At 45.9% G+C, this 25,198-nt stretch overlaps 2 protein-coding genes across 8 annotated transcripts in view; one reads left to right on the top strand and one right to left on the bottom strand.

The window, feature by feature from the left end:
• wdr21 (WD repeat domain 21) overlaps positions 1-16,483 on the top strand; it is an 80,114-nt gene extending 63,631 nt beyond the window's left edge. For all 6 annotated transcript variants that reach the window (XM_078407056.1, XM_078407057.1, XM_078407058.1 and 3 more), the window contains 4 exons: positions 1,699-1,796; positions 2,805-2,981; positions 9,617-9,731; positions 14,226-16,483. In XM_078407056.1, coding sequence (XP_078263182.1) covers positions 1,699-1,796; positions 2,805-2,981; positions 9,617-9,731; positions 14,226-14,428 — 593 coding nt within the window. In that variant the 3' untranslated portion in view covers positions 14,429-16,483. The remainder of the gene's footprint in view (positions 1-1,698; positions 1,797-2,804; positions 2,982-9,616; positions 9,732-14,225) is intronic.
• Positions 16,484-20,376: 3,893 nt separating this feature from the next.
• zfyve1 (zinc finger, FYVE domain containing 1) overlaps positions 20,377-25,198 on the bottom strand; it is a 41,199-nt gene continuing 36,377 nt past the window's right edge. The window contains exons 9-11 of one of the 2 annotated variants that reach the window (XM_078406131.1): positions 24,666-24,846; positions 23,410-23,517; positions 20,377-21,107 (exon numbers count right to left, since the gene is read on the bottom strand). In XM_078406131.1, the coding sequence (XP_078262257.1) occupies positions 20,875-21,107; positions 23,410-23,517; positions 24,666-24,846 (522 nt within the window). In that variant the 3' untranslated portion in view covers positions 20,377-20,874. Of the gene's footprint in view, positions 21,108-23,409; positions 23,521-24,665; positions 24,847-25,198 lie in introns of both variants that reach the window. The other variant, XM_078406130.1, reaches the window with a different exon arrangement.

Genomic DNA, 25,198 nt, shown 5'->3' with positions numbered 1-25,198 from the left:
AGGGTCAACAATGTGTTGTTGTCACCTTCCCCTCAGCCAACAATGAACCATCCTACATTTTCATCCTACAGTCTGACCTTTCTGTCATGGGGCTCCTCCATTGTCATAGTGAGGCCCAGCGCAAATTGGAGGAACAGCACCTTATATTTCGCTTGGGCAGTTTACACCCCAGTGGAATAAACATTGACTTCTCTAACTTCAGAGAGTTCCTCTGTCCTTCTCTTTCCCCTCCCACCTTCCCAGTTCTCCCACTGTCTTCCTGTCTCCTACTACATCCTATCTTTGTCCAGCCCCCTCCCCTGACATTCTGAAGAAGGGTCTCGACCCGAAACGTCACCCATTCCTTCTCTCCTGAGATGCTGCCTGACCCGCTGAGTTATTCCAGCATTTTGTGTCTACCTACATTTTCCTTGACCATCGCACCCTTTGATCTGAGTTTTCACACCTTACCCTTCCATATCTCTACGTCTCCCCCCCGCCCCCCGTCTCTAAGTCTGAAGAAGGATCTTGACCCGAAATGTCGCCCAGTCCTTTTCTCCAGAGATGCTGTCTGACTCGCTGGGTTACTCCAGCTTTTTGTGTCTAGCGTCAGTTTAAACCGGCACCTGCAGTTCCTTTCTAAGCATCATTTTGACCCGTTGCATTCCTTCTCGTGAAGGGTCGAATGGTCTATCTTGCTCCTCTAGTATCTTTGATCACATCTGCCTGGACGTGATCGAATTCTTGATTCCTTGCCCTTCTGTAAAGCCCCTTAAATACCACTATTGTATCTGCCTCCACCACCATCCCTAGCAATGCGTTCCAGGCCCTCACCACTCTGTGTAAAACTAAAACTCACTTCTCCACTACATTTCCCCCTGTCATCTTACACCTATAGTGTTAGACATTTCCACCCTGAGGCAAGCGGTTCTGGCTGTCTACCCTATCAAGTCTCCCCTCAACCTCTGACACTCCAGCGAAAACAATCCAAATCTATCCAACCTCTCCCTGTCGTTGAAACCCTCTAATCCAGACAGCAACCCAGAAATATACCCACAAGCTCCATGCTGACCATTCACTGCCCATTTACACCAATCCTAAATGAATCCCATTTTATTTTCCCCATTTTCCCATCAATTTCCCACAGATTCTACAATTAAATGCACACTCGCACCAATGTATGAGGACAATTAACCTATTGACCCACATGTCTTTGGGATGTGGGGGGAAACCGAAGCACCCTAGCGAACTCCACACTGGCAGCACCCAAGGTCAGGATCGGACCCGGGTCTCTGGGTCCGTGAGGCAGCGGCTCTATCCTCTGCGCCACTGCAGAAGAGAAGAGAAGAACCCACACAAAATGTTGGAATAACTCAGCGGGTCAGGCAGCATCTCTGGAGAAAAGGACTAGGTGACGTTTTCCATTCCTTTTCCCTTCTCTCCAGAAATGCTGCCTGTCCCGCTGAGTTACTCCAACATTTTGCGTCTTTCTTCGGTGTGAACTGGCATCTGCAGTTCCTTCCCACACAAGATTACTTACACACTACCTCAGGAGTCAACTTCCTATTTTATTTTTGAGGAACCTTTTTTGATAATTCATTGACAAGAATTCTGTGCAAGTCCGCCTGCACATTGTACATTTTATGACAGTTGCGCCAGTCATTCTAGGTGGGAACTGATGGATGGATCATCTTCATGGCTCTCAATATCTTATCCTAGGTTTGCTGCACCGAGTCATCGTGACTCATGCTGTGACCGGGCAGAAGCAGACTTTCAGCACGAGCAGTGATGTTCTTGCTCAGCAGTTTGCCCGCAGGGTAAGTGAGAATTTAAAATGCCGAGCCCCTCCTTTATTGGGGAACAATAGACAATAGGTGCAGGAGGAGGCCATTCGGCCCTTCGAGCCAGCACCGCCATTCAATGTGATCATGGCTGATCATTCTCAATCAGTACCCCGTTCCTGCCTTCTCCCCATACCCCCTGACTCCGCTATCATTAAGAGCTCTATCTAGCTCTCTCTCGAATGCATTCAGAGAATTGGCCTCCACTGCCTTCTGAGGCAGAGAATTCCACAGATTCACAACTCTGACTGACAAAGTTTTTCCTCATCTCCGTTCTAAATGGCCTACCCCTTATTCTTAAACTGTGGCCCCTTGTTCTGGACTCCCCCAACATTGGGAACATGTTTCCTGCCTCTAACGTGTCCAACCCCTTAATAATCTTATACGTTTCGATAAGATCTCCTCTCATCCTTCTAAATTCCAGTGTATACAAGCCTAGTCGCTCCAGTCTTTCAACATATAACAGTCCCGCCATTCCGGGAATTAACCTAGTAAACCTACGCTGCACAGCCCTCAATAGCAAGAATATCCTTCCTCAAATTTGGAGACCAAAACTGTAAATAGTACCCACAAAGAGACTGGTTAACCGTTTATCCTGGTCTCCCAAAAGTCAGTGAATCTTTTTTTTGAGTGTAGGAGGCTGAGGGGTGACCTTATTGTGGTGTACAAGACCACAAGGGGCATGGATCAAGGCAGCGCTCATCTAATATGAGCATATGATAAAGTCTTACAGGAAGATGTCTTTTTCTTGAAACTCCAACATCCGGACTGCTTACTCCACGCAATATACATTTGACTCGTGATGCAATAGACAATATCAGCCATTCTGTTTCCTCAACAGAGCGAGTCCAACAACACCTGTAGACACATTGGTTTAACTGACAAAGTAAGAGTCACCAAATAAGTAGCGTCCCTTACAGATCCCATCTTATTGCGCTTGCATTCTGTGATAAAGCAAAATCGTAACGTGTAGTGTCTCTGCAGGTGCCAGTGTTGTACAATGGTTGTCGGTCTGGGGAGATTTTCAGCATAGACATCAGGCAACGGACAAAGAAAGGGCAGAGCTGGAAATGTTCCCATTTCTTCCATCACTCTGCTGTGACCTCCATCCGACTCCTGCAAGATGAAAATTATCTCATGGCTGCAGACATGATTGGGAAGGTATGTTCCCTTATACGTTCTCGGCAGAGTTTAGTTTTAGTTTAGTTTAGAGGTACAGCGCGGAAACGGGCCCTTCGGCCCACTGAGTCCACAGCGACCAGCGATCCCCGCACATTAACATTACACTGCACACATTCGGGACAATTTTACATTTTATAAACAAGCCAATCGATCTACAAGCCTGTACGTCTTAGGAGTGTGGGAGGAAACCGAAGATCTCAGAGAAAACCCATGCAGGTCATGGGGAGGACGTATAAACTCCATACAGATAGCACCCGTAGTCACGATCGAACCCGGGTCTCTGGCGCTATAAGGCAGTCGCTCTCCCGCCAGGCCACCGTGCTGCAAGCGACTATTGGTCAGTGTCATTGGTCAAACAAAAGAAGATTGTGCTCAGTTCTGGGCGGCATGTTGTAGAAAAGATGATGTCAAGTTGGAAAGGGTGCAGAGACAATTCACAATGATGTTGCCAAGGCTAGAGGGTCTGAGCTATATAGGGAGAGGTTGAGTAGGCTGGGACTCTATTCCTTGGAGCGCAGGAGGATGAGGGGTGATCTTGTAGAGGTGCATAAAATCATGAGAGGAATAGATCGGGTTGATGCACATTCCCTTACCCAGAGCAGGTGAATCGAGGACCAGAGGACATAGGGTTAAGGTGAGTGGGAAAAGATTTAATAGGAATCTGAGGGGTAACTTTTTCACATAAAGGGTGGTGGGTGAATGGAACAAGCTGCCAGAGAAGGTAGTTGAGGCTGGGACTATCCCAACATTTAAGAAACAGTTAGACAGGTACATGGATAGGGAAGGATATAGACCAAACGAGGGCAGGTGGGACTAGTGTAGTTGGGACATGTAGGCTGGTGTGGGCAAGCTGGGTTGAAGGGCCTGTTTCCACACTGTAGTACTCTATGACTATGACCAAGATTGTTGTGGCTGTGGGAGGGAAAACACCCAGCCCCAGGACTCACTGCAGGAATACCGCAAGACAGTGTCCGAGACCCAACCCGCGCCAGCTGCTTTCTCAGTGACCCTCCTTCACCAGACCTGAGGGATGCTCACTGAAGATACAGTTGCCATCGTTATGTTCACCAGTGGACCTGGGCCCTAAGCTTAATGTTCCTGAGCCAACCTCCACTCACTGAGCCACACTGCTCATCCACACTGAAGTCTGGAACGCATGCACTATTTTCCTGTATTTTGGGGGATCACTCCCAGAGGGGGATTGGGAACAATGATATGGATGATTCATGTGTCCTGAGGGCTAAATGAGAGATGAAACGTTGAGGAGATTTGTGACCAAGAGCCCTCGCTGGCCGTGGTTTGTGATCAATGCTGTGTACATTTTTGAATATGATGTAAACCTCGAGTTCCCATCCCTATTACAGAGTGTTATGAATATTACTTATTTTGTGTGCAATGCATTCCTCACAGAACAGTGAGCCTCTTCACAGTGAAGGTCCACAGCAAATTAGCAATCATCAGCAGGAAATGCCAAACAAAGACGGGTTTTGTGTGTGTGTGTGTACGTGTATGTAAGAGAGAGAGCATATCCAAGAGGCTGTTTGTTTTAGATAAAGCTGTTACAGCATTAATTGCTATTTAAATGTTACTATATCTGAAGTGCAAAGGTGATTTGAATCTTAAGAACGAGCCCACAGGCTGCGTTTTTTCTTGCTCCTTTGCATGGCAGTGAGTAACAACACTGCTAAAGTCACGAATGATCAAATAGCTTCCTTAAAATGCTTAGGAAGTTCGGCATGTCCCCGAAACTCTCACCGACTTCCACCGATGCGCCGTAGGAAGCATTTTATGGGGATGCGACACAGCTTGGTTTGGGAACAGCTCCATCCAAGACCGCAGGAAATTACAGAGAATTGTGGACCATCACACAAACCAACTTCCCTTCCACTGACTCCATTTACACCTCACGCTGCCTCTGCAAGGCCAGCAGCATAATCAAGGACGTGTCGCACCCTGGCCACTCCCTCTTCTCCCCTCTCCCATCAGGCAAAAGGTACAGAAGTGTGAAAACGCACACCTCCAGATTCAGGGACAGTTTCTTTCTAGCTGTTATCAGGAAACTGAATCATCCTACCACAACCAGGAAGCAGTCCTGAACTACGATCTACCTCATTGGAAACCCTTGGACTATCTTTGATCGGACTTCACTGGCTTTATCTTGCACTAAACGTTATTCTCTTTATCGTGTATCTACACTGCGAAAGGCTCGATTGTAATCATGTATTATATTTCCGCTGACTTGTTAGCACGCAACAAAAGCTTTTCACTGTTCCTCAGTAGACATGACAATAAGCTAAACTAAACTAAACTTCCACACTCAGTAACATAAAAGATATTCCTTTGGGTCACTGTTGTAAGAAAAATGGTTGGGATCATGCATGGGCACCAACGATGTGCTTCCTTACTCTGGCAGGTGAGTAGAGATTGGTGGCCTGCTGTGTGTTGACTTTGTTCTGCATCCATAGCCGGCATCTGCAGTGAAGTGCCCACCTCAGCACATCGCATTTGTTTTGTGTCAACGTGCTCTGTTGTAAGCTAATATCATGCCTCATTTTACAATGCAAATTTATACATTTTTGCTCTCACTTTAATAGTATCCAATAATTCTCATGGAATGATAATAGAGGAGTCCATTGTCATGTGCTGACTACTGAGGAACTACGCAGACTAATTATCCCTCTGGCTGTGGGGCAATCTCCCGAGTGCCCTAACCCGAGAGCATTGTTTACGAGTGCTTGTCTGTAAGGAGTTTGTACGTTCTCCCCGTGCGTGACCTGCATGGGTTTTCTCCGAGATCTTCGGTTTCCTCTCGCACTCCAAAGATGTACGTTTGTAGGTTAATTGGCTTGGTATAAATGTAAATTGTCCCTAGTGTGTGTAGGATAGTGTTAACGTGCAGCGATTGCTTGTCAGTGGGCTGAAGGGCCTGTTTTCGCGCTGTAGCCCTAGACTAAACTGAACCCTAAAAGGACTCGGCATCTAACAGCCTTTCAGACAGAGGGATCCATTGCCCTGTGGATGGAAACAGTTCCCTCCCATCCCAACATCATCTGCATGCACGTGCTTGCTGCGTCTTGTAGCTAGAATGTAAACAGCACTCTATAACTGTGCCCTGATCAGTGCAAATCACAAACTGCTGGAGCGAGAGAGCAGTCAAGCAGCATCTGTGGGCAGTCAGGATCCTGCATCAGAACAGGCTCAGCAAATGCAGCTGCCTGTGACTCCCATGAGCTAATCAGTGCTGTATTTAAACGTCTACACCTCAGCCCATAAATGAAAGTATTACATGTACTGGCCTATCTGCCTACCTTTACAGATCTATGAACATGCACTCCAAGTACACCCCCCCCCCCAATCCTCAATAGCTTACCAGCCATGGTGCATCTCTTTACCATAATTGCTCCTCCATATTAATCTCTGTATTGGATTCACTTGACTGACTTCTGGCCATTTAAATTAGTTCATTGATATCTTCCTTGTTTACAGCTGCCATTCCTACTTTGGGGTAGCACAGCGTGTAGAACTTGTGCCTCACATCACCAGCAATCCAGGTTCAGTCCTGACCCCCGCTGCTATCTGTGTGGAGTTTGCATGTTCTCCCTGTGACAGTGCGGGTTTCCTCCAGCTGCTCCACTTTCCTCACACATTCCATGACACGCAGGTCGGTGGCTTAATTAACTGCAGTAACTTGCCTCTGGTGAGTGAATGAGAGATAGCATCTGTGGGAGGAGTTAATATGAACGTGGGGAGAATGATAAATGTGATTAATGTACAACATAGAACAGTACAGCACAGGAACAGGCACTCCAGGCCACCATGTGTGTGCTGAACATGATGCCAAGTTCAAGTAATCTCCACCACCTCTACATGATCTATTCGCTAAATATCCTGGTGCCTCTCTAAAAGCTTCCTAAACACCACTGTAGTTTCTACCTCCACCATCACCCCGGGCAGCACATTGCAGGCACCCAGCACTCTCGGTGTGAAAAAATATGCCCCGCACATCTTCTTTAAACATTTCCCATCTCGGCTTAAAACTATGACTTTTTAGTTTAGAGATGCTGCGTGGAAACAGGCCCTTAGGCCCACTGACCAGCAGTCACCCGTATACTAGTTCTATCCTATACACACGGGCTAATTTTTTTACGGAAGCCAATTAATCTACAAGTCTGCACGTCTTTACTGGGAATGTGGGAGGAAACTGGAGCACCCGGAGAAAACCCATGCAGGTCACAGGGAGAACGTACAAATCATACAGACAGCTCCCGTTGTCAGGATCAAACCCGGGTCTCTGGTGCTGTAAGGCAGCAACTCTACTGCTACGCCACTGTGCCACCCCTTCTAATCTTTAGCCGACTTCTAATCTTTAACATTTCACTCTGCGATACTGTCTACCCTATCCATGCCTCTGATAATGTTATGTACTTCTATCAGGTATCCCCTTAAACTCTTGAGATTCCAGAGATAACAATCCAAGTTTATCCATCCTTCCCTTATTGCTGATATCTCATCCAGTCCAGCCTTCTGGTAAACTTCTGCATCTTCTCCAAAAGTCTCTACAACTTTCCTGTAATCAGGCGACCAGAACTGTGCACAATACTCCAAATACAGCCTGTCAAAAGTATTATAAAGCTGCAGCATAATTTCCTGACTCTTATACTCAATGCTTCGACCGATTTGGGAGAGTCTAGGACTAGAGGTCATAGCCTCAGAATTAAAGGATGTTCTTTTAGGAAGGAGATGAGGAGCAATTTCATTAGTCAGAGAGTTGTGAATCTGTGGAATTCTTTGCCACAGAAGGCTGTGGAGGCCGTCAGTGGATATATTTAAGGTAGAGATGGATAGATTCTTGATTAGTACGGTTGTCAGAGGTTATGGGGAGACGGTAGCAGAATGGGGTTAGGAGGGAGAGTTCGATCAGCCATGATTGAATGGTGGAGTAGACTTGATGGGCTGAATGGCCTAATTCTGCTCCTATGACTTATGGTCTTAAGGCAGGCATACCATGCACCTTCTTTACCATTCTATCTACTTATATTGCCACTTTCAGGGAGCTATAGACGTGGTCCCCAATATTCCACTGTACAATAGTATTGTTCAGAATGTTACCATTAACTCTATATTTATACCATACATTCAACCTCTCACTTGCTCAGATTAAACTCCGTCTGCCATTTATCCACCCATATCTGTAACTGATCCATCCTTTGATAGCATTCCTCGCTGTCTACAGCTCAACCAATTTTGGTGTCACCTGCAAACTTACTAACCAACCCATCTACATTTACATCCAAGTTGTTTATAAATAGTTCAGTTTAGTTTATTGTCACATGTACCGAGGTACAGTGAAAAGCTGTTGTTGTGTGCCAACCAGTCAGCGGAAAGACAATACAAGGTTACAATCGATCCATTTACAGTGTGTAGACACATAATAAGGGAATAATGTTTAGTGCAAGGTAAAAAACGATTCCCTGTGGTACTGGTCACAACCCCCCAGTCAGAATAACACACTTCCATCACCATTTGTCTTCTATGGGTAAGCCCTTTACACAAAGCAAGTCCCAGTCAATATAGGGGAAGTTAGTCACTTACTATGACTGTTGCTTTTACATCTTTCCACAATCTGTCTACAATTCTGTTCTCCTATCTCACGCTGACTATTGAAAGATCTACATAATCCCATTTGAGTCATTTGCACCTTTCTTATCCTTGAGCTCTTCCTCAGTGGCAGAAAGCAAGTTAGGAAGATGTTTGCATGTGGTACAAAATTTCTGCTCATATTGCCTCAGTAGACATACCCTCCAGTATGTCCTCTTTGAGTACCGCTGTGACATTCTCCCTGATTAATAAGGCAAGTCTTCTACCTCTTTTACCACCCTCGCTATCACGTTTGAAATATCAAAAGCCTGGGACGTTGAGTCCTATCCCCTTGCAACCAAGTCTCTGTAATTGCCACAACATAGTTCCATGGACTGACCCAGACTCTAAGTTCATTTGCTTTACCCATGAGCAGAGGTATCTAGGTGTGCAGGTGCACGATTCCTTGAAGGGGGAGTTGCAGGTAGATAGGATAGTCAAAAAGGCTTTTGCCACATTGGCCTTCATCAGTCAGAGTATTGAGTATAACAGTTAGTAGGTCACACACAAAATGCTGGAGTAACTTAGCGGGACAGGCAGCATCTCTGGAGAGAAGGAATGGGTGACGTTTCGGGTTGAGACTCTTCTGAACAAGGATCTACACCTGAAACGTCACCCATTCCTTCTCTCGAGAGATGCCGCCTGTCCCACTGAGTTACGCCAGCATTTTGTGTCCATCCTCCAACACATTTTTTCTTTTCAAAGTACTCTGCCATTTGTCAAACTAAAGAGAAAATCGTGGCTGAGATCCTGTGCCACTTGTTTTGGGGGGTCCCAGCACGCTGATCAGCTGCCTGGCACTGGGCCTGCATCACATACACGGGGGTGATCCCATATGGCAAACGGCCTCCTGCAAGTGGGTGCTAAGCAGTTCACAGCCGGGCATGGTCTCACTTTTCATTGTTAAGAAGTGGTACATTATTCACGTGCAAGGAATTAATGCAACTGGTGGTGTTCTTTCCTCTCCAAATCTGCAGATTAAGCTCTGGGATTTGAGGACTGCAGGATGCGTCAGGCAGTATGATGGCCATCACAACAAGCACGCTCTGCTCCCCATTCATGTTAACGAAGAAGTGGGGGTTCTTTTAGCGGGTATGTGCCTCCTTTTTATAATGCAACAGAAAACTGCTGGAAATGCTCAGCAGGTCAGGCTGCATCTGTGGGAAGGGAAACATTAACACTTCAGGTTGACAACCTCTGTCGGCATTGGGAAGGGGACAAAAGAAGCTCATTAAACTGTAAGGAATTTCTTTTTAGATATAGATATACAGCGCGGAAACAGGCCCTTCGGCCCACTGAGTCCGCGCCACCCAACGATCCACGCACATTAACACTATCCTACAGGATCATGGGAGAGCAGTATGTCTGTGGTAGTGTAAAACCGAGGTGACCATATAACCATATAACCATATAACCATATAACAATTACAGCACGGAACCAGTCCACGCCGACCACTTTCCCTGACCTAGTCTCATCTACCTGCTCTCAGACCATAACCCTCCAATCCCCTCCCATCCATATACCTATCCAATTTACTCTTAAATAATAAAATCGAGCCTACCTCCACCACTTCCACCGGAAGCTCATTCCACACAGCCACCACCCTCTGAGTAAAGAAGTTACCCCTCATGTTACCCCTAAACTTTTGTCCCTTAATTCTGAAGTTATGTCCCCTTGTTGGAATCTTCCCCACTCTCAAAGGGAAAAGCCTACCCACGTCTACTCTGTCCGTCCCTCTTAAAATTTTAAAAACCTCTATCAAGTCCCCCCTCAACCTTCTACGCTCCAAAGAATAAAGACCCAACCTGTTCAACCTCTCTCTGTAGCTTAAGTGCTGAAACCCAGGCAACATTCTAGTAAATCTCCTCTGTACCCTCTCCATTTTGTCGACATCCTTCCTATAATTTGGCAACCAGAACTGCACACCATACTCCAGATTCGGCCTCACCAATGCCCTGTACAATTTTAACATTACATCCCAACTTCTATATTCGATGCTCTGATTTATAAAGGCAAGCATACCAAACGCCTTCTTCACCACCCTATCCACATGAGATTCATTACACCACTATAGGGGTAAGCTGTAATCAAGACTATGAATGGGAGGAGTTAGAGTGAGAACATGGACTAAAGAATGTCAGAGATGCAAAATACAGAGCAGCAAGACTTGTCCGGAAGGTCTATCTGGGCATGTCCTCCACTCCCAGAAGAAAAAAAAGCAGGGGAATAAATAGCAGGCTGACCAACGTGGAGCGCTGCTACATAATATATTCCTTTATTCGTCCCACACCGGGGAAATTTACAATGTAAATTACATGTACACAACCTCGCGTTCCAGCTCCTTCATATTGCTGATTTTGAGGGAAAGGTTGTTGTCTTGGCACCATGTTACCAAGCTATCTCTTTTGGAACGGTAGCGCAGCGGTAGAGCTACTGTCCTACACCGTCAGAGACCCGGGTTCCATCCTGACTACAGGTGCTGTCTGTACGGAGTTTGTACGTTCTCCCCGTGACCTGCGTGGGTTTGCTCCGAGATTTTTGGTTTCCTCCCACATTCAAAAGATGTGCAGGTTTGTAGATTAATTGGCTTCCATTAAAAACAAATTGCCGGTGTATAGGATAGAACTAGTATATGGGTGACTGCTGGACAGTGTGGACTCCTCCAAAGACGTACAGGTTTGTAGGTTAATTGGCTCGGTATAAATGTACAATTGTCCCTAGTGTGTGTAGGATAATGTTAGTGTGTGGGGATAGCTGGTCGGTGCGGACTCGGTGGGCTGAAGGGCTCGTTTCCACGCTGTATCTCTAAACTAAACTAAACTACTCCATCTTGTCATTGTTCAAGATCTGGCCCATTAGGGTGGTGTTATCTGCAAACTTGTAAATGGGCTTAGAGCAGAATTTGGCTGTACAGTTGTGAATATGTAAGGAGGATTGTACGGGGCTGAGAGCGCACTCCCTCCAGAGCACTGATAAGAGAAAAACTTCCACTGACAAGGGGATTGAAGGTGACTGGCAAAAGAACCAAAAGTGACTTGATACTTTCTACAGCCTGTATTTATTCACAAAATGCTGGAGTATTTTGCTGCGCATTAACCAACCTGATCTCCCGGTGGCTGAGCACTTCAACTCCCCCTCCCATTCCCAGTCTGACCTTTCTGTCATGGGCCTCCTCCAGTGCCATAGTGAGGCCCACCGGAAATTGGAGGAACAGCACCTCATATTTCGCCTGGGCAGCTTGCAGCCCAGTGGTATGAACATCGACTTCTCCAACTTTAGATAGTTCCTCTGTCCCTCTCTTCCCCTCCCCCTTCCCAGATCTCCCACTGTCTTCCTGTCTCCACCTATATCCTTCCTTTGTCCCGCCCCCCTGACATCAGTCTGAAGAAGGGTCTCAACCCGAAACGTCACCCATTCCTTCTCTCCTGAGATGCTGCCTGACCTGCTGAGTTACTCCAGCATTTTGTGAATAAATACCTTCGATTTGTACCAGCATCTGCAGTTATTTTCTTACTCTTACTCTTTCTACAGCCTGTGGTTGGTAACTGGAACGCAGTGTCAACCACTGCTGCAGGGTTTACAAAGGGAAACTGGATAAGTATCTGAAAGGAAGGAATTTGCAGGACTGAGAAGTCTGGGGTAGTTTTGTAGACCCAATATGAAGCGGACAGCCGAATGGCCTCTGTTTGTATTGTAACTATTTTGTGAAGGCTAGAAACAAACTATTCTTACCCAGAAATCTCACAAACGGGACTCCAAGGAAGTGGGTGACCCCTATACTGTCTCATAGCCGGTGCTGGGAACATTACATGCTCCAGGAGGAGAGGCAGGGACTGGCAAAATGGGATCCAGAGGGATCCAGTGGTGATTTATGTAGGCACTGCTGCAGATGGCAGCAATGTTGCCCAAGCCTGAGGGTCGTGGGTTCAGAGACCCAGGCTAATGCTGCACTGCAAGACCGGGTGATTGTGAGAGACGCGAGTGTTCAGATGACATGCACTGCTTTCCGGTGAGCAGCGGGGAACACTGACGTTCTAGCAACTTCACTCACATAGATTATCAGTTGATCAGTACATGGCAGGTTGTACTGTGCAATTAGCTGCCACGTTTCAAGTCGTACAACGCCTCCAACATCCTTCACAGCTATAAGGCATCTTAAAACATCCTGGCAAAACATGATCCAGAAATGCAAGTCTTGCTTTCTCTAATTTTAGTTAAAATAGCAAACCAGAATTTAATTTGTTTAGTTTAGTTTAGAGATACAGCGTGGAAACAGGCCCTTTCGGCTCACCCGGCCCGCGCCGACCAGCTATCCCCGCACATTAACACCATCCTAGGGACAATTTTTACATTTACCAGGCCAATTAACCTACAAACTTGTACGTCTTTGGAGTGTGGGAGGAAACCGAAGATCTCGTCGAAAACCCACGCAGGTCACGGGGAGAACGTGCCTACTCAGGTTCGAACCCGGGTCTCCGGCGCTGTATTTGCTGTAAGGCAGCAACTCTACCGCTGCGCCACCGTGCCGCACTTAATGAAAGCAAATGTTTCATCTCCAAGGTGGCAGAGAGGTTTGAACTGGTGTTTTCGGAGACTAAGTCCACATGTGGTGCTGCTGCAAGGTCTGGGGAAACCGTCTATTGACACAGTAGAGACATAGTTTTTGTGCACAGGTCCTGTAATGATCACAGCACAGCTCTGCCCAACTGAATTCAGAGCAAGGAGAGGCCCCGGCTATTTCCATTGGGAACGGTGGAAACATTCGCCCAAAATGCTTCCCATACCCTCACACTCCATGGCCCACAAGTGTCTTGTTGCCATAATTCACAAGGCCTCATTGTTTTCCTTTAACAGTGAAAAATTACTGCCCACTAACAAAAGAAACCAGGGATGGATCTGTAGCGCATGGTATTTGAGATAAGTACTTAGTAGGTAAAATATAGTGTAAAAAGGATCATGGTTCTCACCTGATCTTCAAAGAGCTCAAAAGATGAAACGGAAAGCCAAAAGCCACACTGATCTGGGCAAAACTGAGCCTTTATCCAAAGAGATTAACCAAGTCTATGCCTTACGCCTCAAGATTCCCTTGGTTATTTCGAGGGTTAAAGAATCTTGCACAAATGTAATAGTTCTTTAAAAATTGCCATTTACTCTGTTTGAAGATCCATAATATTGGTACAGAAATAAGTAGATTAACCAAGTCAGTTGTAACCAAGTCACGTACATTCTAATGTCCCATGGAAACTTAAACACAGAAACATGTGCTGACCTGAATTTGAAATGCAAATGTTCTGTTTAAAATGTAATTTACCGGAGAGAACTGGAAACAGAATGAGCCAAGTTCAAGAAACGGTGGCAAGAACAATCTTTGGAGACACCTTCCCAATGCTTATTGCTTTTTAACTCCAAATGATTTCCTTTCAAGGCCTCTTACAGGAAGGATCTAAAAACTGCCGGAACAACAAACTGCATTGAAAGACTTAGTTGCTATAAATTTCCTGTGAGGAAAGTAAATTGGAAGGAAATATATCTCTCACAGATATTTTAAAGATTTTTTTTTTTTAAATCCCTGCTTTTGTTTCCAGTTGGACAGGATCATTACACCCGAATCTGGAGTCTGAAAGACGGTTGTCTCCTTCGAACGATCCCATCTCCTCACTCGGGATGCAGCGACTCGATTCCCAGCATTGCATTCTCTGCACGACTGGGAGGGAGCAAAGGTGTACCTGGACTGTTAATGGCTGTCAAACAGGACCTCTATCACTACACATATAAGACCGACCTCTGACCAGCTTGGACGATGAAAAGTTCCAACATCATAGGGGGGAAAAACTGCAGATGCTGGTTTAAATCGAAGGTAGACACAAAATGCCGGAGTAACTCAGCGGGTCAGGCAGTATCTCTGGAGAGAAGGAATGGGTGACGTTTCAGGTCGAGACCCTTCTTCAGACTGAAGAATCGTCACCAACTAAGGAACAGTTTGCTCATTCTCTGTTTTAGTGAGTTAGAGTCTGTTGGAGCAATTAAATCAGGTGTACAGTAAGCCTTCACTTTATTCTCAGATGATGTCCTAGACAGTTCCTGTTGAATGGTTGTGAAAAAAATTATTTGTTCATGCTACATATTGTAGATCATTTCTAAAAAGTAAATTTGATACCGATTTGCTGTTGGAAAGTTATTTGTTGTGCTCAAGAACAATACATCAGGTAAGCAGAAATCTGCATCGCCATCGCCCTTGCATGTTACAGATTGGAACTAAAAAGTTAGCACACACATATTTGGCCATTTTATTGGAATTGAAGAAGTAACACTTGGTGTTTATAAAAGGAAAGCAGCGGATGTACTGAACTTAAATTTCCAGATGGCACTTGATAAAATGGCACATCAAAAGTTGTTACATAAAATAAAAGCTGACTGTAGGGTGATGTGAGTATCAGTAGAAGATCGGCTCGCTAACAAGAGTGAAGACATAATTGAATGTGTAAGAAGGAACTGCAGATGCTGGTTTACACCGAAGATACACACAAAATGCTGGAGTAACTCAGCGGGTCAGGCGGCATCTCTGGAGAGACGGAATGGGTGATGTTTCGGGTTGAGACCCTTCTTCAAACTGATTATTTTTGGTTGGCAAGGCAGGAAGAGTTATGCCATAGGAATTGCTGGAGGTGCCAACTTCTTGTTAAGTGAAAAGATTAAAGGTGCAAAGATGAATAGGAAGTACATTCCGGAAGTACGTCCGGAAGTGACGTGAGAGGACGCTGGCGTTGTTTGTTCGCCGCTTCTCACCACTTCTATTTTTGGATTAATTTTGCCGTTTTTAAAAAGATTTCTCAGATTTGAAAAAATCCCTCTACTTAAACTAATCCTTCTGCTTGACCTGGTATCATCTGCCCAGCTCTTCCACTGCTGCCTCCGCACCCTTGGACTCCGCACCCTTGGACCTCTCACTCCTGTCTGTGCTCCTGTCTCTGCTGGCTTGGACTGCTCCCCTGTGGGTTACCTGACAGCTAGCGCTGACGTCATCAAATCGCTAACGCTAAGGCTAACGCTAACAGCTGCCTGGCTGCCTGCTTGCTTGCCTGCTTGCCTGGCTACCTCCTCTGCCTGCACATCCTCAGCTCAGTATTAACCCTCAGGCTGCTCAGCTTCCTCGATCCTCATAGGCCTTGCTCTGGATCAGCCTGTTGTGCCTGCTGTGACCTTTTGATCTCTGGGCTCTATGCTCCTTCGCTCCTGCCTGGCATGGCACTGAAGTACTTTGCTGCGAGACTGCTCCAGCTCAACAACCACTCCACTCCGCCATGCATCTCTGCCATCATCAACCACGGACTTCTACGACGACCCAAATACATCCACAGAGGCTCCGGTCACAAGTTTGTCTACTCCCAGACCGGTCACTCAATCCCTACACTCTGGTCAGCTGATCGGACTTCCACTCGTCCATTACATCATCACAACAACGCACACGAGCGTGCCCCCTGTCTACAAGCCCTGGCTAAATCACCCGTGTCCATCCACACCATACAAAGCAACATGAAGCTCACTCTGCTCAACATCCGGTCCCTCAACAATAAAAGCCTCATTCTAAATGACTTCATCCTGGAAAATAAACTGGACTTCCTCTGTCTGACAGAAACCTGGCAACAACCTCTGGATTACCTCTCACTCAACCTCACTACACCCAACGGATACTCCTACATCAATAAACCACGCTCGGAAGGCCGAGGTGGTGGGATTGCCGTAATTCACCGACAGGACTTCAAGATCAACCTCATCTCCATCTCATCTGCTCCGTCATTTGAACACCTGGCTTTCAAACTCTCTGGCCACACAAAATTAGTCATGGCAGTTGTCTACCGCCCTCCCAAACCACACCCATCATTCCTTTCTGACTTCTCTGACTTTCTGACCCAGTTCTGTTCTCTCTCCCCCTCAATCCTCCTCCTCGGTGATTTCAACATCCACATGGACTCCACTGACTCCACAATAACCGCTGACTTCACTGAAATACTCAACTGCTTTAACCTCACTCAACACGTAAATTTTCCCACCCATAACCGTGGGCACATTCTGGACCTTGTCTGCTCCACTGGACTAAATCTACATCACCTCTCTGGCTCCGACCCCACCCTCTCTGATCACTTAGCCATCACCATGTCCGTCAACATTCCCACCCCAGCTCCAAAGCAAAAACGCAAAATAAACTTCCACAAGCTGAACTCTGTTTCACCTACCTCGCTCTCATCCTCCCTCTCTGAAATAATGTCCGCCTCTCCCTTCGTTGACCTCCACAGCCCCTCTGACCTCACTGACTACTACAACCGCACTCTCTCCTCCTGCCTCGACCAGCTTGCACCTATAAAAACCAAAACAGTTTCCTTCACCCACTCTGCTCCCTGGTTTACCCCTGAACTCCGCGTGATGAAAACTCATGCCCGTCAACTTGAAAGACTCCGCAACAAAACAGGTCTCACAATTCACTCCCAAGCCTACAAAGACCACATACAGCACTATAAAGATGCCCTCTCCCATGCCCACTCCACCTACTACTCTCAAATAATTCACTCTGGCTCCGGAAACCCCAAAACACTCTTCTCTACAATAAACAAACTCCTCAGCCCCCTGGACACCATCTCCCAATCATTCACAGTTGACAAATGCACCACTTTCCTTTCATTCTTCCAAAGCAAAATAGACAACATCTACAGCACCTTAACCACCAACGCACCTGCTCCCCCTCAAACCACCTGCCCCCCCTTATCCTGTCAGCCCCTGCCTCAGTTCTCCCCAATCTCCACCACCGACCTCTCTGACCTCTTCACAGGAATAAAAACTGCCACCTGCTCTCTGGACCCCATCCCCTCCAGCTTTGTCAAGGCCTGCCTTCCTGCTCTCTCTCCACTTATCACTGCAACAATAAACTCCTCCCTGTCCACTGGCATCGTCCCGCCATCCCTCAAAATCGCTGCTGTCACCCCCATTCTGAAAAAACCTGGTCTAAACCCTGACACCCCAAACAACTTCAGACCAATCTCCAACCTACCCTTTCTGTCCAAAGTTTTGGAACGTGCTGTAGCTTCCCAACTAAAATACCACCTCTCTACCAATAACCTGTATGAAACTTTCCAATCTGGATTCCGCTCAAACCACTGTACTGAAACTGCGCTCCTCAAAATCACAAACGACATTCTCCTCTCCTCCGACGCTGGCAACCTCAACATCCTCATCCTACTTGACCTCAGCGCCGCCTTTGACACCATAAATCACTCCATTCTCCTCACCCGACTTGAAACCTCCCTTAACATCACCGGCACAGCCCTATCCTGGTTTAAATCTTACCTCTCTGACAGACACCAGTTCATCTCCATTAACAACTGTAAATCCCCCACCGCTCCCCTCCCCCAAGGTGTCCCCCAAGGCTCAGTCCTTGGCCCCCTCCTCTTCATCCTCTACCTGTTCCCCCTTGGTCAATTAATCCGCCGTCATGGTCTCAACTTCCACTGCTTCGCCGATGATATCCAGCTCCTCATCTCCACCAAGTCAATCTCCTCCACCACACACTCTACACTGACAAACTGCATTACTGAAATAAAATCTTGGCTTCAATCAAACTTCCTCAAACTCAATTGCAACAAATCTGAAATCATCATCATTGGTCCAAAAATGCTCACCAAATCCACCCAAAACTTCATCCTCAACATTGATGGTCTCCCAGTATCCACCTCACCTCACATCCGGAATCTTGGAATCATCCTTGATCAAACCCTCTCCTTCGACAAACACATCACAAAAACAGCCTTCTTCCACCTCAAAAACATTGCCCGTCTCCGTCCATCCCTCTCCTCCACAGCTGCAGAAACCCTCATCCACGCCTTCATCACCTCCCGTCTGGACTACTGCAACAGCCTCCTCTATGGCGCACCCTCAAAAATCATCAATAAACTTCAATACATTCAAAACTCCGCTGCCCGTCTACTCACACACACCTCGATCCGTGACCATATCACCCCCGTCCTTTATAAACTCCACTGGCTCCCCATCCCCCAGAGAATCCAGTACAAAATCCTCCTCATAACCTACAAAGCCCTCCATAACCTGGCCCCATCCTACCTGACCGACCTCCTCCACAGGCACACTCCCACCTGCACCCTCCGCTCTGCCGCTGCCAATCTCCTATCCCCCCACATCCGGACTAAACTCAGATCCTGGGGGGACAGGGCTTTCTCCATCGCTGCTCCCACCCTATGGAACTCACTACCCCAAACCGTTAGAGACTCCCCCACACTCACCACATTCAAAACATCGCTGAAGTCTCACCTGTTCAGTACTGCCTTCAACCACTGAAGGTCACCTCACCTACTGTCTCCTTTCTCTGTTCATTTATTTATTTACTTATTTATCTATTTATTAATTTCCCTATGTTCTCAAAATCTCTGTAAAGCGTCTTTGAGTATATGAAAAGCGCTATATAAATAAAATGTATTATTATTATTATTATTATAAAAACAGGAGGGGGCGCTAAAGAGATGGCTAGGTTTTGGGGTGTGTATAATGTGGGAATGTGTGAAATTGTCTATTTTTGCAAGAAAATTGCTTATTATGAAAGCATTGGGAGACTGCAGAGGGATCCAAATGTCCTTGTGCATAAATCATAAAAAAAACAATGTAGGTAAAGCAGTAATACTGATATCTGCTCTCCAACGATTTAGGAATCCCAATGGTGTGGCGTCAGGCCCGACAGCTGACGTGACCTGCAATACCCTTACACTCACAAAGGCCGCTTTTGTGACAATGCCTGGCTTTACTGGAAACTTTATAATAGGGTAACATCTTAAAAATGGTGTATTGCGATAGAAATATGATACATTCTCTTCACGGCTGGGAAGAAGCAGAGGTGCACCTGATGGGGGGAAGAGAGAGTGGGGGAAAAGGGGGTGAGTGAGAGTGGGGCTGGGGGAGGAGATAATGGGGGGGGGGGGGTGGGGGGAAGAGAGAGTGGGGGAAAGGGGGGGGTGGGGAAAGGGGGGGTGGAGGAGAGTGAGAGTGGCGGTGGGGGAGGAGAGAGTAGGCTCCTCAGTCACACCCTCCCCCCTTCTACGAGGAATGGGTACAGATATATACTAAAACTCTTGTTTGTTTGTTTGTTCCTGAACTACAGCCAAAACGGTACACGATAGCACAGCAATTTTAGGCCCACCTTACTCACCGTCGTCCCTTTGGTGCTAATGGAAGAAGTTTCATTGAAATCGGTGTTATATATTTAAAGTTATTCACATTTTAAAGTTTAAATCTATCTCCTAGGGAGGGAGGGAGGGGGGGGAGGAGGGAGGATAAGGGGGGGTTGAGTGGGGGGAGGGGAAGGGGAGGAGAGGGTGCTGCACCAATGCAGGAGAGGTTTGGGCCCAACTGGTCCATTTGGTCTAGTGTTCAATTAAAATTTAAGACTTCATTCTAGTTCTGCATTTGTGGAAGGGATTCCATTTTACGCATGGAGCTGATAGTCACGTTTCATTTTCGCAATGTCGATTACAAACCAAAATACAAGAAGTCCCTGCTTGCCGTAAGTATATAATATAATGGCATACCCACCCCACATCTCCTTTCTGATATGACCATATATCTGCAAAGTGATTTATGTATTTAAATGTGTTTCACGCAGCAGGCTGCTTATCTGTTTGAATGATTAATGAGTCAGCCTGCCTTAAATCCACAGATAGCAGGAGAATAAGATGCAATGAACAAGTATTTTATTTACAATCAAAAACAGTTATCTTTTAATACTAAGGCATTAACAAAAGATGATTATTAAATAATTGGTGGTGCCAACATTAGACATTCTGAAATATGCTTGCCTGCTACTGTCACTGAAAAGTTTCTAATCTTAAATCAGGATTTGATATTAAAACTAAAATATTTTCCACTGGAACAAGCCATTACTTGTCATTTGTATGTAATTAAGAGCAGTTCATTCAGACATAATATACAGGTAATTCACAATGAGTGAATAAGATCAATAAATGAACAGAATAGAATTGAAGCCTTCTACAGAAGAAAAGGATTTGATCAATAACCTCTTGTGGTCCTGTTATTTTTACCCAGTAGCCTTAAAAAGTAAACATTTTTGAATAGGCAAGATTAGGAACAGTATTAACAATTGAATCCCACATTAAATGTCATGCATATGTAATAAATAATTAAAATTCAGTGTTAGATTGATCTTCCAAACTGTGCTGCTCAAAGGTCCCCTGCCTTTTTGTAGCAGCTGATGCAGACTCGCACGGGATGATCCCACCCCCGGGAGGAGACGGGGCGCCTGTTCTGAGAGCACTCATTGCAGAAACCCTGCCCGCAGGCTCGACAGTGATGCTTCGACATCTTTGCGGTAAATTCCTTTCGGCAATAGAAGCAGTCAGTGATCTCGTGGTCAGGCACCCAGTAGGATGGCCGGGCAGCATCTTTCACCAGTCCTATCAAAGATACAGAAGATGGATCAGTTAAATAACATTGCACAGAAGTCTAATTTCTTCCAACATCCCAATCCTCACTTCACATCCAAGTCATGGCAGTTCCTACCCAACCAATCCCTTTGCATCAAGTCACGCGGCTGCAAAGACATCCAGACTAAGGGCATTACAGTGAAGTTAATATATTAAATATCTGCAAACAAATGTGCAGAGGTGGGTACCATTTCTACCAGAATATTTACAACACTAAGAGCGGTGACCTGAGGGGATTAATCATGAAACTTTACATTTTAGGTACTAAAGCAATGGTCACAATAGCTTGTTCTTCAGTCTATAGCCTAAAGTTATTGGACATTTAAACAGGTACACAAATAGGAATGTTTAGAGGGATATGGGGAAACACAAGCAAATAAGACTAGCTCAGGTAGACAGCCTATTCGGCATGGTCCAATTTGGGCTGAAGGGCCTGTTTCCGTGCTGTATTACTCTGATTATCTCACCTGTAACTTCCCCACAGATCAAAGCTGCCTCAAAGCAGATTAAGCAATTAACCATTTGTTATCCATCAAATTACACAGACGAATAATAATCAAATCAGAAGATATATGATATTCAAATACATTGCATCCAATAGCCATCTAATGCAAGACTCAGATATATTTGTGCAGGTGCAAGATAACACCATCCTAGAATAAAAGTGACAAATGATGAAAGAATGTGTCGACTGGGCTTGTATTCACTGCAATTTAGGATGAGAGCCGATCTTATAGAAACATATAAAAAATTTAAGGGATTAGACAGGCTAAATGCAGGAAAAATGTTCCCGATGTTGGGGGAGTCCAGAACCAGGGGTAGGCCATTTAGGACTGAGATGAGGAAAAACTTTTTCACCCAGAGTTGTGAATCTGTAGAGATGTTTTCAAGAGAGAGTTCGATTTAGCTCTTAGGGCTAACGGAATCAAGAGATATGGGGAAAAAAACATGAATCAGTCATGATCATGTTGTATGGCGGTACTGGCTAGAAGGGCCGAATGGCCTACTCCTGCTCCTATTTTCTATGTTTCTCGGGAGAAATTTGTTTGAGATCATTTCCGTAGTTTAAATTCAAGATGCGCTGCAATGATGATTCGATGTCAAATTTAAAGTGGATTAGGTCCCACAATAATTCAGAGTTGCCTGAAAATAAATGCCACAAAACACTGACGTTCAAAGAGCTGGACTTTGTTCTGTAGGAGAGTAAGCATTGGAAGGAATACCAGAATGTGGAGTTCCCAACGTTAAAGGCACAGCACTAAATGCTGGAAAGAAGGGAATACAGGTACACAAGAAGTCAGAGTAAGAAGAATGGACAGTTATTCGCATGAAGGGAACACAGGCTGTTGGGACTTGAGCTTAGGGGGACCTGAGGCGATCAAACATGAAACTTTACATTTTAGGTACTAAAGCAATGGTAACAATAGCTTGTTCTTCAGTCTATAGCCTAAAGTTATTGGACATCCTATTTCCATTCTGCACCAAAAATGACATTATCACGAGCAGCATCCGTTGATTGTTGAAGGCCAAGAAAGAAAGCAGAGCCTTACTGTACCAGGGATCCAGGTTTGATCCTGACCTTGGCTGCTGTCTGTTTGGAATATTCACGTTCTGCCTGTGACCGCGTGAGTTTCCTCTTGGTGTCTCAAAAGACATGCGGGTTTGTAGGTTCATGGGCCTCTGTTAAATTGCCGCTGGTGTGTAGGGAGTGGATGAGGAAATAGAATAGCCTAGAACAAATGTTGGCTTAAAGGGCACGTTTCCAGGCTGCGTCTCCAAATGGAAACCAAGTTGGATCTACTCAGCGGGTCAGACAGGATGTGCGGGGGGCAGACAGAGAGACTCAGAGCTACTGTACAGGTTGATGAGCTGCAACCCTGAAACATTGACTCCATCCATCGCTCTCCACAGATGCCATCCCAGATTCCAGTTTTTATTTCAGATGCCTGGTATCTACAGTTGTTTGGCTTCCGGGGAATGTGTGTTGGAACTATTCAGGTGGAAAGGCTCAATACTGGGTGCTGTGAAGGTATTTAGCAGCTCGTGGGGGAAAAATGGCCACGTTGTCATCTAATAGCCCACATCCACAGACTGCTCAGGGGCATGTTCTACGTCAATAAATGACATAGATGGTGTGAAAGTCTTCAAAAGTTTGATAAGGTATCCAATCCAGACTTCAGAGATGATCAAAACTACAGAATTGGAAGCCATAAGATCTACATTAGAAAGCAAACAACAGGACAAAAAATTATAGTCATCTCATAAAACTTACCTAATGGAAAATCTATTGCTGTGGCCACAGCTCCAAAGGTGTTCTGTACAGCTTCCCCAACTTTCCGAGCGATTATTGTACCGCTTTCATCACCATCTTCATCTGCAGCTTCTTCAAAACACAAAGCAGGTTAGCCCTGCGACCGTAACATGCTGCTTCACGTGTGCTCAACAATGCAGGCCTTATGTACCGTGAGGGGAGGAGTAGTGAACAGAGCTGAGCTAAAGGTTAATAATGATCAAAACTGCCGATGAAATTGGTGCAGAGTTTAGACAGCGTTTGAACCAACTTCAGCCATTTGGTCTCCCAGAACTAGGCCGGCACGGTGGTGCAGCGGTAGAGTTGCTGCCTTACAGCGCCGGAGACCCGGGTTCCATCCTGACTGCGGGTGCTTGTATGGAGTTTGTACCTTCTCCCAGTGACCGCGTGGGTCTTCTCCGAGATCTTTTGGTTTCTTCCCACACTCCAAATACATACAAGTTTGAAGGTTCATTGGCTTGGTATAAGTGTAAAATTGTCCCTAGTGTGTGTAGGATAGTGTTAGTGTGCAGGGATTACTGGTGAGTGCGGACTCCGTGGGCCGAAGGGCCTGTTTCTGCACTGTATTTCTAAACTAAACTGGGTGTTTGACTCAAGAAATGCAAATTTGAGATTAGATATCCAGATTTAAATTTTTCGGACGAGAGGATAATTATTTGAGGGCTTAAACATATACAAACTAAACCTCAGTTGCAATTTAACAAGAATGATTTCTGACATTCGCGATCATCTTACAAGCAGATGTTGTCACTTCTGGACATTATCAGATTGATTTTTTTTTTAAAGAGATACAGCGCGGAAACAGGCCCTTCGGCCCACCGAGTCCGCGCCGCCCAGCGATCCCCATACATTAACACTATCCTACACACACTAGGGACAATTTTTACATTTACCCAGTCAATTAACCTACATACCTGTACGTCTTTGGAGTGTGGGAGGAAACCGAAGATCTCGGAGAAAACCCAGGCAGGTCACGGGGAGAACGTACAAACTCCGTACAGACGGCGCCCGTAGTCAGGATCGAACCTGAGTCTCCGGCGCTGCATTCGCTGTAAGGCAGCAACTCTACCGCTGCGCCACCTTGATTGATTGGGCAGAACACTAATCGACCCAGGAGCATGGAGGGAGGGGGATGTTGGGAAACAGGGATGGACACAATGACCTGGGCAACAGAGAGCACAGCACAGCACAGCCTCCCACGTTAGAGCACCTTTTACCTGTTTCGGTCATTGCTCTTTCATGACACTCGTCACACACTCGTACAGGGGCCAAGCCCCATCCACGTTCTGGGACTGGCTTAGATTTTGATGAGCAGCTGTCACAGAAGCCTTCACCACACGCCCGACAGTGGTGCTTTGTTTCTTGGTCCTCAAAAGGTTTATTGCATTTATGACAGTTCTGTGGAAGGCACGAAACACACGTCACCACTCTGTGTTCACGCCCGCGGTTTGAATCAGTCTTCCACTGCATGTTGCAACTTCATTCAAAACAGCCGTGCAGAACTTCCATTATGCGTGGTAATAATTAGCACTCAAAGTGCAAATTATTTGTTGAACGTCATCACCAATAACTATCGACAATAGATGGAAGGCAGAAGGGGAGGGGGAGGGGAGAATCAGGTGTGCGTCTCGGTGGCGCATAGGGGAGAGAGGTAGGAGAGAAAATAAGGGATGGTGAGGTTTGTAGTAACCTGAAATTGGGCAATTCAATGTCCATAACGTTGGGGTGTAAGCTACCCAAACGCAATACG

Source organism: Rhinoraja longicauda, chromosome 10, assembly GCF_053455715.1.
Source record: "Rhinoraja longicauda isolate Sanriku21f chromosome 10, sRhiLon1.1, whole genome shotgun sequence".
Lineage (NCBI taxonomy): Eukaryota > Metazoa > Chordata > Chondrichthyes > Rajiformes > Arhynchobatidae > Rhinoraja > Rhinoraja longicauda.
The sequence above is the reverse complement of the archived record's forward strand: the minus strand, read 5'-3'. Positions and strand labels throughout refer to the sequence as shown.